This window comes from Lepidochelys kempii, chromosome 5, assembly GCF_965140285.1.
Source record: "Lepidochelys kempii isolate rLepKem1 chromosome 5, rLepKem1.hap1, whole genome shotgun sequence".
Classification (NCBI taxonomy): domain Eukaryota; kingdom Metazoa; phylum Chordata; order Testudines; family Cheloniidae; genus Lepidochelys; species Lepidochelys kempii.
Genome location: NC_136384.1, coordinates 130,448,625 through 130,461,628, shown reverse-complemented (window position 1 = coordinate 130,461,628; position 13,004 = coordinate 130,448,625). Strand labels below are relative to the sequence as shown.

The 13,004-nt window shown below is 43.0% G+C and overlaps 1 protein-coding gene across 8 annotated transcripts in view; it reads right to left on the bottom strand.

The window, feature by feature from the left end:
- DNAH6 (dynein axonemal heavy chain 6) overlaps positions 1-13,004 on the bottom strand; it is a 192,300-nt gene that overhangs the window by 94,383 nt on the left and 84,913 nt on the right. For all 8 annotated transcript variants that reach the window (XM_073345870.2, XM_073345872.2, XM_073345871.2 and 5 more), the window contains 4 exons: positions 12,421-12,567; positions 12,257-12,330; positions 10,180-10,334; positions 3,777-4,008 (listed from right to left, as the gene is read on the bottom strand). In XM_073345870.2, coding sequence (XP_073201971.1) covers positions 3,777-4,008; positions 10,180-10,334; positions 12,257-12,330; positions 12,421-12,567 — 608 coding nt within the window. The remainder of the gene's footprint in view (positions 1-3,776; positions 4,009-10,179; positions 10,335-12,256; positions 12,331-12,420; positions 12,568-13,004) is intronic.

Sequence of the window (13,004 nt, the reverse complement as noted above, 5' to 3'; positions counted from 1 at the left end):
TACAATGTGTATGATAATTAACGTGGGCCATTTCCAGCACAAATACAGGGTTTAACAAGAACGTCTGGGGGGGGGGGGGTAGGAAAAAACAAGGGGAAAGAGGTTACCTTGCATAATGACTTAGCCACTCTCAGTCTCTATTCAAGCCTAAGTTAATTGTATCCAATTTGCAAAAGAATTCCAATTCAACAGTCTCTCGCTGGAGTCTGGATTTGAAGTTTTTTTGTTGTAATATCGCAACTTTCATGTCTGTAATCGCGTGACCAGAGAGATTGAAGTGTTCTTCGACTGGTTTATGAATGTTATAATTCTTGACATCTGATTTGTGAGCATTTATTCTTTTACGTAGAGACTGTCCAGTTTGACCAATGTACATGGCAGAGAGGCATTGCTGGCACATGATGGCATATATCACATTGGTAGATGTGCAGGTGAACGAGCCTCTGATAGTGTGGCTGATGTGATTAGGCCCTGTGATGGTGTCCCCTGAATAGATATGTGGGCACAGTTGGCAACGGGCTTTGTTGCAAGGATAGGTTCCTGGGTTAGTGGTTCTGTTGTGTGGTATGTGGTTGCTGGTGAGTATTTGCTTCAGGTTGGGGGGCTGTCTGCAGGCAAGGACTGGCCTGTCTCCCAAGATTTCTGAGAGTGTTGGGTCATCCTTCAGGATATATAGTAGATCCTTGATAATGCGTCGGAGGGGTTTTAGTTGGGGGCTGAAGGTGACGGCTAGTGGCGTTCTGTTATTTTCTTTGTTAGGCCTGTCCTGTAGTAGGTGACTTCTGGGAACTCTTCTGGCTCTATCAATCTGTTTCTTCGCTTCCGCAGGTGAGTATTGTAGTTGTAAGAATGCTTGATAGAGATCTTGTAGGTGTTTGTCTCTGTCTGAGGGGTTGGAGCAAATGCGGTTGTATCGCAGAGCTTGGCTGTAGACAATGGACCGTGTGGTGTGGTCAGGGTGAAAGCTGGAGGCATGTAGGTAGGAATAGTGGTCAGTAGGTTTCCGGTATAGGGTGGTGTTTATGTGACCATCGCTTATTAGCACTGTAGTGTCCAGGAAGTGGATCTCTTGTGTGGACTGGACTAGGCTGAGGTTGATGGTGGGATGGAAATTGTTGAAATCATGGTGGAATTCCTCAAGGGCTTCTTTTCCATGGGTCCAGATGATGAAGATGTCATCAATATAGCGCAAGTTGAGTAGGGGCGTTAGGGGTCGAGAGCTGAGGAAGCGTTGTTCTAAGACAGCCATAAAAATGTTGGCATACTTGGGGCCATGCGGGTACCCATAGCAGTGCCGCTGATTTGAAGGTATACAAATGTAAAATAGTTATGGGTAAGGACAAAGTCACAAAGTTCAGCCACCAGGTTAGCCGTGACATTATCGGGGATAGTGTTCTTGACGGCTTGTAGTCCATGTTTGTGTGGAATATTGGTGTAGAGGGCTTCTATATCTAGAGTGGCCAGGATGGTGTTATCAGGAAGATCACTGATGGACTGTAGTTTCCTCAGGAAGTCAGTGGTGTCTCGAAGGTAGCTGGGAGTGCTGGTAGCGTAGGGCCAGAGGAGGGAGTCTACTTCGCCAGACAATCCTGCTGTCAGGGTGCCAATGCCTGAGATGATGGGGAGACCAGGATTTCCAGGTTTATGGATCTTGGGTAGTAGATAGAATATCCCAGGTTGGGGTTCCAGGGGTGTGTCTGTGCGGATTTGATCTTGTGCTTTTTCAGGGAGTTTTTTGAGCAAATGCTGTCCATCCACAGCCTCAGAAACAACTCTGACATCATAATCAAAAAGGCTGACAAAGGAGGTGCTGCTGTCATCATGAATAGGCCGGAATATGAACAAGAGGCTGCTTGGCAGCTCTCCAACACCACTTTCTACAAGCCATTACCCTCTGATCCCACTGAGAGTTACCAAAAGAAACTACAGCATTTGCTCAAGAAACTCCCTGATGTAGTTCAGGGAATTATTCATTCAGATAAGGGCTAGGCTCTGCCTTCAGCGGGCAGAAGCACATGGGAACGTGTGCAGCGAGCTCTGCTGCAGCTGGTGTCCCTGTTAGCCAGAATTCCTCCAGGGGGTTCCTGGGAATCACTCGCCAAAGCAGTAGGCTCTGCCACTGTTGGAGAGGGTACAATATACGTACCATGCTATGCACAGCCAACACTGGTTGCAGATGTGAGTTGGGTACAACCCTGCCCTCTCCCAAACCTCATTCAAACAGCTTGTGGAGATGCTAGCTAGGAACAGGGCCCGTGCTGCTCAGCCCACCTTGTGGGTACTGAATGAGAGCACAGCAGTAAATTTAACTCTTCCCTCTCCTTTTTGCAGAGACTAGCCCCAACGTGGCCCTAAGTAATTGATTTGTAGTTGTTACAGCACTAATCAAAGAACAGTTTCTCAGGGCCAGATAGTGAACCCCTTACTCTCATTGGTGAGCAGTTACTCACTCGAGGCGTTTCACTACCATTACTGGGAATACTTATCATTACCTGCTCCTCAATGGAAGTGAAAGGTTCACAATCTGGCCTTCAGCTCCCAAAGAAAGATCAAAAGTTCTTTACTGTACAATAGCTGAACTGATCACAACTTCAGAGGAGGCTACTTCTAAGCTTTATAGCATAAAGTTGAAGCAGTTCCTATTAACAAACATGAGCCAAGCAAAATAATCTTCTGAAGGCTAAATGTGAGAAATGCCTTTTGTAATTATGGCTTTGAAAGTATACACAGAAGAAATTAGTGTATCCAAAAGAATGATAAAATCTTGAGGCAATTTTGCTTGTTTCATAGCAGAGCTCACACAAAAGCATGCCTGTAAATTAGCTGTAATGTGGAAAAGCATATTCAATTCTCAGAAGTTAATGAACACACAGCAGGGATACCTGGAATCAGATACATTCTAGGATACAGAAACTGTGAAGGTAGGGATATTTACAATGTTTATTTTATGAGTCACTACCTAGCACGCTCTTCCAGATCACAGCTTATTCATAGAAATGATATTGTCCGAGCTCTGGGAATAAATCATAAGATTCAGATGTATTTTTTAGATGCCCTGATCTATTTCCAGTATGAAAAGTATAACACTTTTCTATGGTAAGTAAACAGATACAATATTAATAATGTATGTAAGATGTATCTTTTTTCAGTACTAAGAATACCTTCCCTTGTATAGTTAATTATTTACTTGTGGCTTCTGATCATGACCTGTCATTTTTCATCCTACTTGATCACATCGTTGGTTTTCACTAATATCAATCATTTTATACTTCTTGAGTGCCTTGAACAAGAAGTCAGTGGGGTAGATCCTCAACTGATGTAAATCAAAACAGCTCTACTGACCTCATTTTTCACTTCTGGGGGAAGATTTATACCTTCCGCTCATCCTTTCCACTGCACAAGATTGAACTCTGTGCTTGGTCCTCTCATGATCTTGGCCCACTCTTCCTTTCAGACACCATATTCACCTGCAGTCTCAAGTCTGCTCTTCCTTCTTCCTGTGCCCCTTTCCAATAATTCTCTAAAGCTGGAGGTAGCTCTTTCATTTACACTACCTCAATTACCAAGAACTCTCCTCTTCCTTCCTCTGAGTCACTTCCTCCTTTTATATATTACTATAAGATTGTATTTATTGATTTAAAGCTTATGATCCTCACTCTAAAGCATTTTCTTACTCCATATAAACAACACCATATAAAAATAAATAACTTTTATTGTGCCACAACATTTTAAATGATAAAGTCAACTGCTTTTCTGGTTGACCCATTCAAACATACCTGCGTGTCTGTGAACAGGAAAACCATATCTTTGTCTTCTACTCCTGCCATCTTATACAGCTTCCTCAGATCGTCATGAAAACTGTCGTAATTATAACCACGGCTAAGTTCTATCTGAAAGCATTTGTATCCACATATATGAGAGGCAAGTCTAGTGAGAGACTGTTTGCCAGTACCTCCTACTCCAACAAGCAGGGCATTTCCTCTTTCCTGACGGATCATCCGAGCAATTCTATAGGAAAATCAAGCATAGAATTTAAAGTACACCTCTACCCCAATATAACATGACCCGATATAACATGAATTCGGATATAACGTGGTAAAGCAGTGCTCTGGGGGGGCGGGGCTGTGTGCTCCGGTGGATCAAAGCAAGTTCGATATAATGCGGTTTCACCTACAATGCGGTAAGATTTTTTGGCTCCCGAGGACAGCGTTATATTGGGGTAGAGGTGTAGTAAAAATGACAGAATTTTCCAACTGTTTGTTGGAGTCTCATTATGGCACATTATCTCATTATGGCACAGGAGCATCACCCAGGCATGATACCATAGTGAAAATCCTATAATTCTGCAATCCAAACAATGGAAGCCTCCCCTGCACAATGCCAGGGTCCCAATGGAAAAGAACATTCCCTGCTCTGCCCAGAGGCTTAGGCAGGGAACACATGCAGACTCACACAAGCCAAGCTCAGAGGGACATTTCAGAGACTGACCTAGCTGCATTAATTCAGGATAAATTCACCCCACCCAAAACTCAGTCTCCTTTTGGGATCCCTACACTGCAGTCAAAACCCACCCAGCGTACTCTGGATCCCCCATCTCAGCTGGGCTATCGAACAGAGGGAATCTTTAACTCAAAATCGCTTTTGACATATTCTGACTTCAACAAGTTGGTTACTATGGATAATTTCCAAGAAAACACTTCTGGAGAATCCTGTTTGGCTTTTTGCAGGAGGAACTTACAGGATAGGCAGCTGGGAAAATTCTCTTTTTAATTGCTTACTTTACCAAGCACATTCAGGGTGTTATTCTCATTTACACTGCTCTGGAAGCATAAACGGGACACAAAGTGGGCATAAATTATATTTACTCTCACTTCAAGTTGCTCTGTACTGTAGAAGGGTGTGAGTCTTAGTGTAAATATGTGCCATATATTTATTAAATATTTATGAATTATGATAATACATAGATATAAAATTGTATACCTGGGTAGAGAAAATAAACAGCACAGGTTGAATTTGGACTGAACAGGGACTTCAAGATACGTTCCGTGGTCTTTAAGAACATGCCACTTAACCAAGTTTCATATTGATGAACCCCACCGTTGATTTCCATTTTGGAAGGACTTCAGCTTTCTAGAAGCTTTCTCTCATGAACATCAAACCTCCCTTTTAGATTAAATCCTTTACCAATTGTGCCACATCATTACCACATCATCAGTGGCCACATGTGCCAGATGTGCCACATCATCAGTGGGGGAGGTTTAGATTGGATATTAGGAAAAACTTTTTCACTAAGAGGGTGGTGAAACACTGGAATGCGTTACCTAGGGAGGTGGTAGAATCTCCTTCCTTAGAGGTTTTTAAGGTCAGGCTTGACAAAGCCCTGGCTGGGATGATTTAACTGGGAATTGGTCCTGCTTTGAGCAGGGGGTTGGACTAGATGACCTTCTGGGGTCCCTTCCAACCCTGATATTCTATGATTCTATGATTCTATGATTACAAATTAATTGTTGGCCAAATTTTCAAAGAAGGCTCTTCAATCTGGCCTCTATTTGTGCATGTTCACACTATTAGCACACACAATTTTTGAGTACTTTTAAAATGACAGAATTTATACATGCCAAAAGATTTGCACTTAATTTGGTTCGGTTTGACTGCATAAGCTGGTCTCCATATTGGAAGAGAAGGTTCAGGGTCTGGAGAAACAAGTATCGACCCTGCGTTGCATAAGAGAAACTGAAGATTTCCTGGATAGATGTCAGGATATGCTTTTATGGACACAACATTCTGAAGATTCAGAGCAGGCTGCGCAGCGGGGACAGAAGGACGGTGAAGAAATTTGGCAGCATGTGACCTCCAGAAGAAGAAAGGTTTCATGTTCTCTCCACAGCTACTAATGCGGAGAGTGGACTAAATGATACATCTGAGGGAAGGGACCAGAAGGAGACCTCACCGATAGGAAGGCATGCATCCTTAGGACATGGGGGTTCCACGACCACCACTCCCAAGAGAAGGAGGTGGGTGGTGCTGATGGTTGGGACTCTCTCCTCAGGGGAGCTGAGTCATCTATCTGCTACCCCAACCAGGAAACCGAGAAGTCTGCTGCTTGCCAGGAGCTAGGATTCACGATGTGACGGAGAGACAGCCGAGACTCATAAAGCCCTCGGATCGCTACCCCTTCCTGTTTCTCCACGTGGGCATCAATGATATTATCAAGAATGACCTTGAGCGGATCACTGCAGACTACGTGTGTCTGGGAAGAAGGATAAAGGAGTTTGAGTCACAAGTGGTGTTCTCGTCCATCCTCCCAGTGGAAGGAAAAGGCCTGGGTAGAGACCGTCGAATCGTGGAAGTCAACGAATGGCTACGCAGGTGGTGTCGGAGAGAAGGCTTTCGATTCTTTGACCGTGGGATGGTGTTTGAAGAAGGAGGAGTGCTCGGCAGAGATGGGCTCCACCTAACGAAGAGAGAGAAGAGCATCTTCGCAAGCAGGCTGGCTAACCTAGTGAGGAGGGCTTTAAACTAGGTTCACTGGGGGAAAGAGACCAAAGCCCTGAGGTAAGTGGGATACCAGGAGGAAGCACGAGCAGGAAAGTACGAGAGGGCAGGGCTCCTGCCTCATACTGAGAAAGAGGGACGATCACCGAGTTACCTTAAGTGCCTGTATACAAATGCAAGAAGCCTGGGAAACAAGCAGGGAGACCGGGAAGTCCTGGCACAGTCAAGGAATTATGATGTGATTGGAATAACAGAGACTTGGTGGGATAACTCACATGACTGGATTACTGTCATGGATGCATATAAACTGTTCAGGAAGGACAGGCAGGGCAGAAAAAGTGGGGGAGATGCATTGTATGTGAGAGAGCAGTATGACTGCTCAGAGCTCTGGTATGAAAAACTGCAGAAAAACCTAAGAGTCTCTGGATTAAATTTAAAAGTGTGAGCAACAAGGGTAATGTTGTTGTGGGAGTCTGCCATAGACCACCGGATCAGGGGGATGAGGTGGACGAGGCTTTCTTCCGGCAACTCACGGAAGTTACTAAATCGCAGGCCCTGGTTCTCATGGGAGACTTCAATCACCCTGATATCTGCTGGGAGAGCAATACAGCGGTGCACAGACAATCCAGGAAGTTTTTGGAAAGTGTAGGGGACAATTTCCTGGTGCAAATGCTGGAGAAACCAACTAGGGGCAGAGCTCTTCTTGACCTGCTGCCCACAAACCGGGAAGAATTATTAGGGGAAGCAAAAGTGGATGGGAACCTGGGAGGCAGTGACCATGAGATGGTCGAGTTCAGGATCCTGATACAAGGAAGAAAGGAGAGCAGCAGAATATGGACCCTGGACTTCAGAAAAGCAGACTTTGACTCCCTCAGGGAACTGATGGGCAGGATCCCCTGGAAGAACAACATGAGAGGGAAAGGAGTCCAGGAGAGTTGGCTGTATTTTAAAGAATCCTTATTGAGGTTACAGGGACAAACCATCCCGATGTTTAGAAAGAATAGTAAATATGGCAGGCGACCAGCTTGGCTTAACAGTGAAATCCTTGCTGATCTTAAACACAAAAAAGAAGCTTACAAGAAGTAGAAGATTGGACAAATGACCAGGGAAGAGTATAAAAATATTGCTTGGGCATGCAGGAGTGAAATCAGGAAGGCCAAATCACACCTGGAGTTGCAGCTAGCAAGAAATGTTAAGAGTAACAAGAAGGGTTTCTTCAGGTATGTTAGCAACAAGAAGAAAGTCAAGGAAAGTGTGGGCCCCTTACTGAATGAGGGAGGCAACCTAGTAACAGAGGATGTGGAAAAAGCTAATGTACTCAATGCTTTTTTTGCCTCTGTCTTCACGAACAAGGTCAGCTCCCAGACTACTGCACTGGGCAGCACAGTATGGGGAGGAGGTGACCAGCCCTCTGTGGAGAAAGAAGTGTTTTGGGACTATTTAGAAAAGCTGGACAAGCACAAATCCATGGGGCCGGGTGCGCTGCATCCGAGAGTGCTAAAGGAGTCAGCGGATGTGATTGCAGAGCCAATGGCCATTATCTTTGAAAACTCATGGCGATCGGGGGAGGTCCCGGACGACTGGAAAAAGGTTAATGTAGTGTCCATCTTTAAAAAAGGGAAGAAGGAGAATCTTGGAAACTACCGGCCAGTCAGCCTCTTCTCAGTCCCTGGAAAAATTATGGAGCAGGTCCTCAAGGAATCAATTCTGAAGCACTTAGAGGAGAGGAAAGTGATCAGGAACAGTCAGCATAGATTCACCAAGGGCAAGTCATGCCTGACTAATCTAATTGCCTTCTGTGATGAGATAACTGGCTCTGTGGATGAGGGGAAAGCATTGGATGTGTTATTCCTTGACTTTAGCAAAGCTTTTGACATAGTCTCCCACAGCATTCTTGCCAGCAAGTTAAAGAAGTATGGGCTGGATGAATGGACTATAAGGTGGATAGAAAGCTGGCTAGATTGATGGGCTCAACAGGTAGTGATCAATGACTCCATGTCTAATTGGCAGCCGGTATCAAGCGGAGTGCCCCAAGGGTTGGTCCTGGGGCTGGTTTTATTTAATATCTTCATTAATGATCTGGAGGATGGTGTGGATTGCACCCTCAGCAAGTTTGCAGATGACACTAAACTGGGAGGAGAGGTAGATACGCTGGAGGGTAGGAATAGGATACAGAGGGCCCTAGACAAATTAGAGTATTGCGCCAAAAGAAATCTGATGAGGTTCAACAAGGACATGTGCAGAGTCTTGCACTTAGGATGGAAGAATCCCATGCACCGCTACAGACTAGGGACCAAATGGCTAGGCAGCAGTTCTGCAGAAAAGGACCTAGGGGTTACAGTGGATGAGAAGCTGGATATGAGTCAACAGTGTGCCCTTGTTGCCAAGAAGGACAATGGCATTTTGGGCTGTATAAGTAAGGGCATTGCCAGCAGATCGAGGGACGTGATCGTTCCCCTCTATTCGACATCGGTGAGGCCTCATCTGGAGTACTGTCTCCAGTTTTGGGCCCCACACTACAAGAAGGATGTGGAAAACCTGGAAAGCATCCATCGGAGGGCAATAAAAATGATTAGGGGACTGGAGCACATGACTTATGAGGAGAGGCTGTGGGAACTGAGATTGTTTAGTCTGAGGAAGAGAAGAATGAGCAGGGATTTGATAGCTGCTTTCAACTACCTGAAAGAGGGTTCCAAAGAGGATGGATCTAGACTGTTCTCAGTGGTAGCAGATGACAGAATGAGGAGTAATGGTTTCAAGTTGTAGTGGGGGAGGTTTAGGTTGGATATTAGGAAAAACTTTTTCACTAGGAGGGTGGTGAAGCACTGGAATGCGTTACCTAGGGAGGTGGTGGAATCTCCTTCCTTAGAAGTTTTTAAGGTCAGGCTTGACAAAGCCCTGGCTGGGATGATTTAGTTAGGGATTGGTCCTGCTTTGAGCAGGGGGTTGGACTAGATGACCTCCTGAGGTCCCTTCCAACCTTGATATTCTATGATTCTAAGTGGTTTCTGTAAATTCTATATTTTGTGTGCACAAGTGACAAGTATACAGATTTGTTCCAGAAACACATATCAGTGTAGTATCTGTCTAGCTGCAGATTGCATCTGCCAAGTTCATACACACAAATGGAGACCATGTTTTGAATATTTGGTTCTCTATTCACTAAGACCAAAACTTCTGTATCTGGGTGCCTTAAATTAGACTCCTAAATCTGTATGTAAAAATCTAAGTGCCAATGGCGTTGCAGAGGCTGACAGTGCCCAGTGATTTCAATGTCTATGTTGATGGCAGGTCTTCTGAAGCAGCATAGGATTTCATGGGTATCATGATGATCAGAGGGCTATGGCAGATGTTTGTTCACTCAGCTCATGCAGCTGGGCACACTCTTGATTCAGGGTTCAGCATGGGATTATACCATTTTCATGGATTGACAATTACCTCCTTCCATCTCAGGTTGACCATCAGTTTGCATTTGAAGGCAAGATGAATTTAATATGTTTGCTTATTAGGGACTCCATGGTTAATTCTCTATGTATTTTAATGCATCCTTTCACTGTGTAAACCTGTGATTAGTCACACAATTTAAATTCTTCTCAAAATGACTTAAATTCACTTGTTTACACCAATCTGATTTTTACCTTAAAACAATGATACTGCCTAGGTATTAACTAAACAGTCCTGTACCTTGAAACATGCTCAATGGCATCCTGGAAGAACACCAGCTTTGTGTCCTTAGAGTTTGTTATATTGTAGTCATCCAGATAGTCTTGTAAAACTGATATAATCTTCTCCGTATCAGTCAGATCCTCATATATTCGATCAGCTTTTTCTGCACCGACCTGAAAGGAAATTATTTGAGGAAAATAAGAGAAAATTAATGGACAGAAATTATAGTGCTTAAAATCTCCACAAATTATTAGTCAAGATTTTCAATACTTGGGTCCTAGAGGTAGGCTCCTAAATCCACAGTTAGGCATTTGAATGGCACCCTAAGTGCTGAATTCCCAGCAGTTCCCACTGACTTCAATGTGTTCTCTGGGGAAATTAAGAAAAACAATTCAGGCATTAAATCCATTTTCATTTTAGCTTTGCAGTCTGTTAAGAGCAGTCTCACTTCTCCAATTCTTTCACACCTGTGGCTAAAGTTTGGAACTGACCTCTAATCACACCTTTAGCTATGCTCCAGACCTCATTTTTTACCAAATCACCCCTAGTGTTTAGTTCAAAGAATTCAGCTGTTGTGTTTTTCCTCTCACTTACTAGCCTCTTTTACTCAGTTGTAACCTGCATTCCACATGAATCCTTCCCTACCCAGTAAATGTCATAATGAGATCTCAGCTGGGGCTAATTGCAAAAGATTTCCTCACAAGGCAGCAGTTACTGCTTGCAGAAGTGAGTCAAAGTAATTTAAAAGCTGTCCTTGTGTAGAGAGAAAAAGAATGAAAATTGAACATGTAAACTCTGTGAGAGAAATAATTTCTCTCCACAGGTCCCTGAGGCCTTTGTCCTGGATATATTTACTAATATGCACATTTGTCCCTTAAACTGCCCCCAGTTTGCTATCTGATCTATCTAGTTGAGTGCTTATGGTGGAACTTTCCTTTCCTAGTATAAATCCTTTCCTAGTATAATCTTTGTTAAATGCTACTAGTTTTTTTAAGTATCAGAAAGGTAGCCGTGTTAGTCTGGATCTGTAAAAGTGGCAAAGAGTTCTGTGGCACCTTATAGACTAACAGATGTATTGGAGCATAAGCTTTCATGGGTGAACACCCACTTCATCGGATGTACATAGTGGAAATTTCCAGAGACAGGTATAAATATGCAAGCAAGAGTCAGACTAGGGATAACCTTGTTATCCCTAGCCTGACTCTTGCTTGCATATTTATACCTGCCTCTAGCTTTTTAAAAATATCCTTTAAAGATTTAGCTTGTCCTTGCCATAAGTCATAAATTGTACCACTGATGGCTTCCTTTCCTATCCATTCCCATCAGGATCCAAAGATCAAATATCTACCTGGAATCTACTTCTGTCCCTGGAATACCATATTGTTTCAAAAGAATATTTGCTATCCTTTATCGCCATTTCTTAGTGCACTCTGTAATGGAAAGTACCTGGTGAAATCACTTCCTCTTATCCCCACATATCTTGGGGGGTGGGGTGGGGGAGAAGCAACTTTATGAAGGAGAACCAGACTTATTTCAGCCACCTATTTTACAATTAGGATCACTTAATTTTGCCATTCCTCAGTTTGAATGATTCTCTTTGGTCACTAGTAACAGAGGCTGTGAAAACATTAACAACTTCCTCCAGTGAAAGTACATTAGCTACTATGTCTGACTTTTAGGCAGAAGACTATTCACCTCTTCCTAATATAGGGGGGCCAGTTCTCAGATTATCTGTATGCAGCTTAGTTTTATTACGCTAGTTCCCTGAAAGGTGGTCTGCAGTCAGAAGAACTGTGTGAAATCCCATTTTTGCTAATGCAGACATTTTATCAAGATGCAAAAGGACTACTTCTCTTCTAAATATAACATAAAGGGCCACAGTCACTTTTGGTATAACAGGCAAAATGCTATTCACTTCCATGGAGATGTTCCTGCTTATTGTATCAGTGAATCAAGCCCATAGAATTTAGGATTAGTTTATGCTGAAATCATAGTGTTTATATTTTGCCTCTACACTTTATAAACCCTGCAGTTACATTAAACAAACAGAAAGTAAACAGTATTCTATGAAAACTTAGGCTTATGATAGACTTACTTTAAGGAAGTCCCCAAAGATGATTGGTTTTCTTACAAAGTAATCTGGGTCAACTGGGACTGCAAAATGTTTGCCTACAAATTAAAATTCTAGATTAGATAGGTTTTTGTAACATATATTTACATGTCTAATGTAATACAAATGGGGTAAGTTGATTTCCTTACTGGCCATTTCAGATAACATAGAATGAAAATACTGTTTATCTTCACTGTTGATGAGGCGGTCATGGAATACTCTCTGACACTCATGGCAAAAGAGTCTGAAGATCTGCGTTTGGTCTCTGACTGCTCCAGGATCACATTGGAGAATGCCTGTGTGTACAGTACACGAATAATACTTTCACTAACATAACAAATTCTGATCTTCACTTTCTAAACACTGTTGAAACAAACATTTTAAAAACACTGGAAAGATAATTTACGATTGTGAAAAGAATTTCCTGGATCAGCTGCAAAGGCCTTAGCGGTAGCTGAAGATTCTGAGTGCCTCAACAGGATCAGACACTAATTAGAAAGAAACATATTGAACAAAAGGGGCATGTTACACTGAAAATTGAAGTACACATGAACATCTGGAGAGAATGTTTACACAAGATGAGGTGGTTGTAGCAGGAAGGAAAGAAGGAGGTAATTAAATTGCAAGACATTGTTATGTAAATACAGCAAAAGTACAAGATTAGGAATGAAGCAATCAAGCTCCTATTATTATGTATACAGAAACAGAGTTAAGAGCTGACTAGCTTTACAGA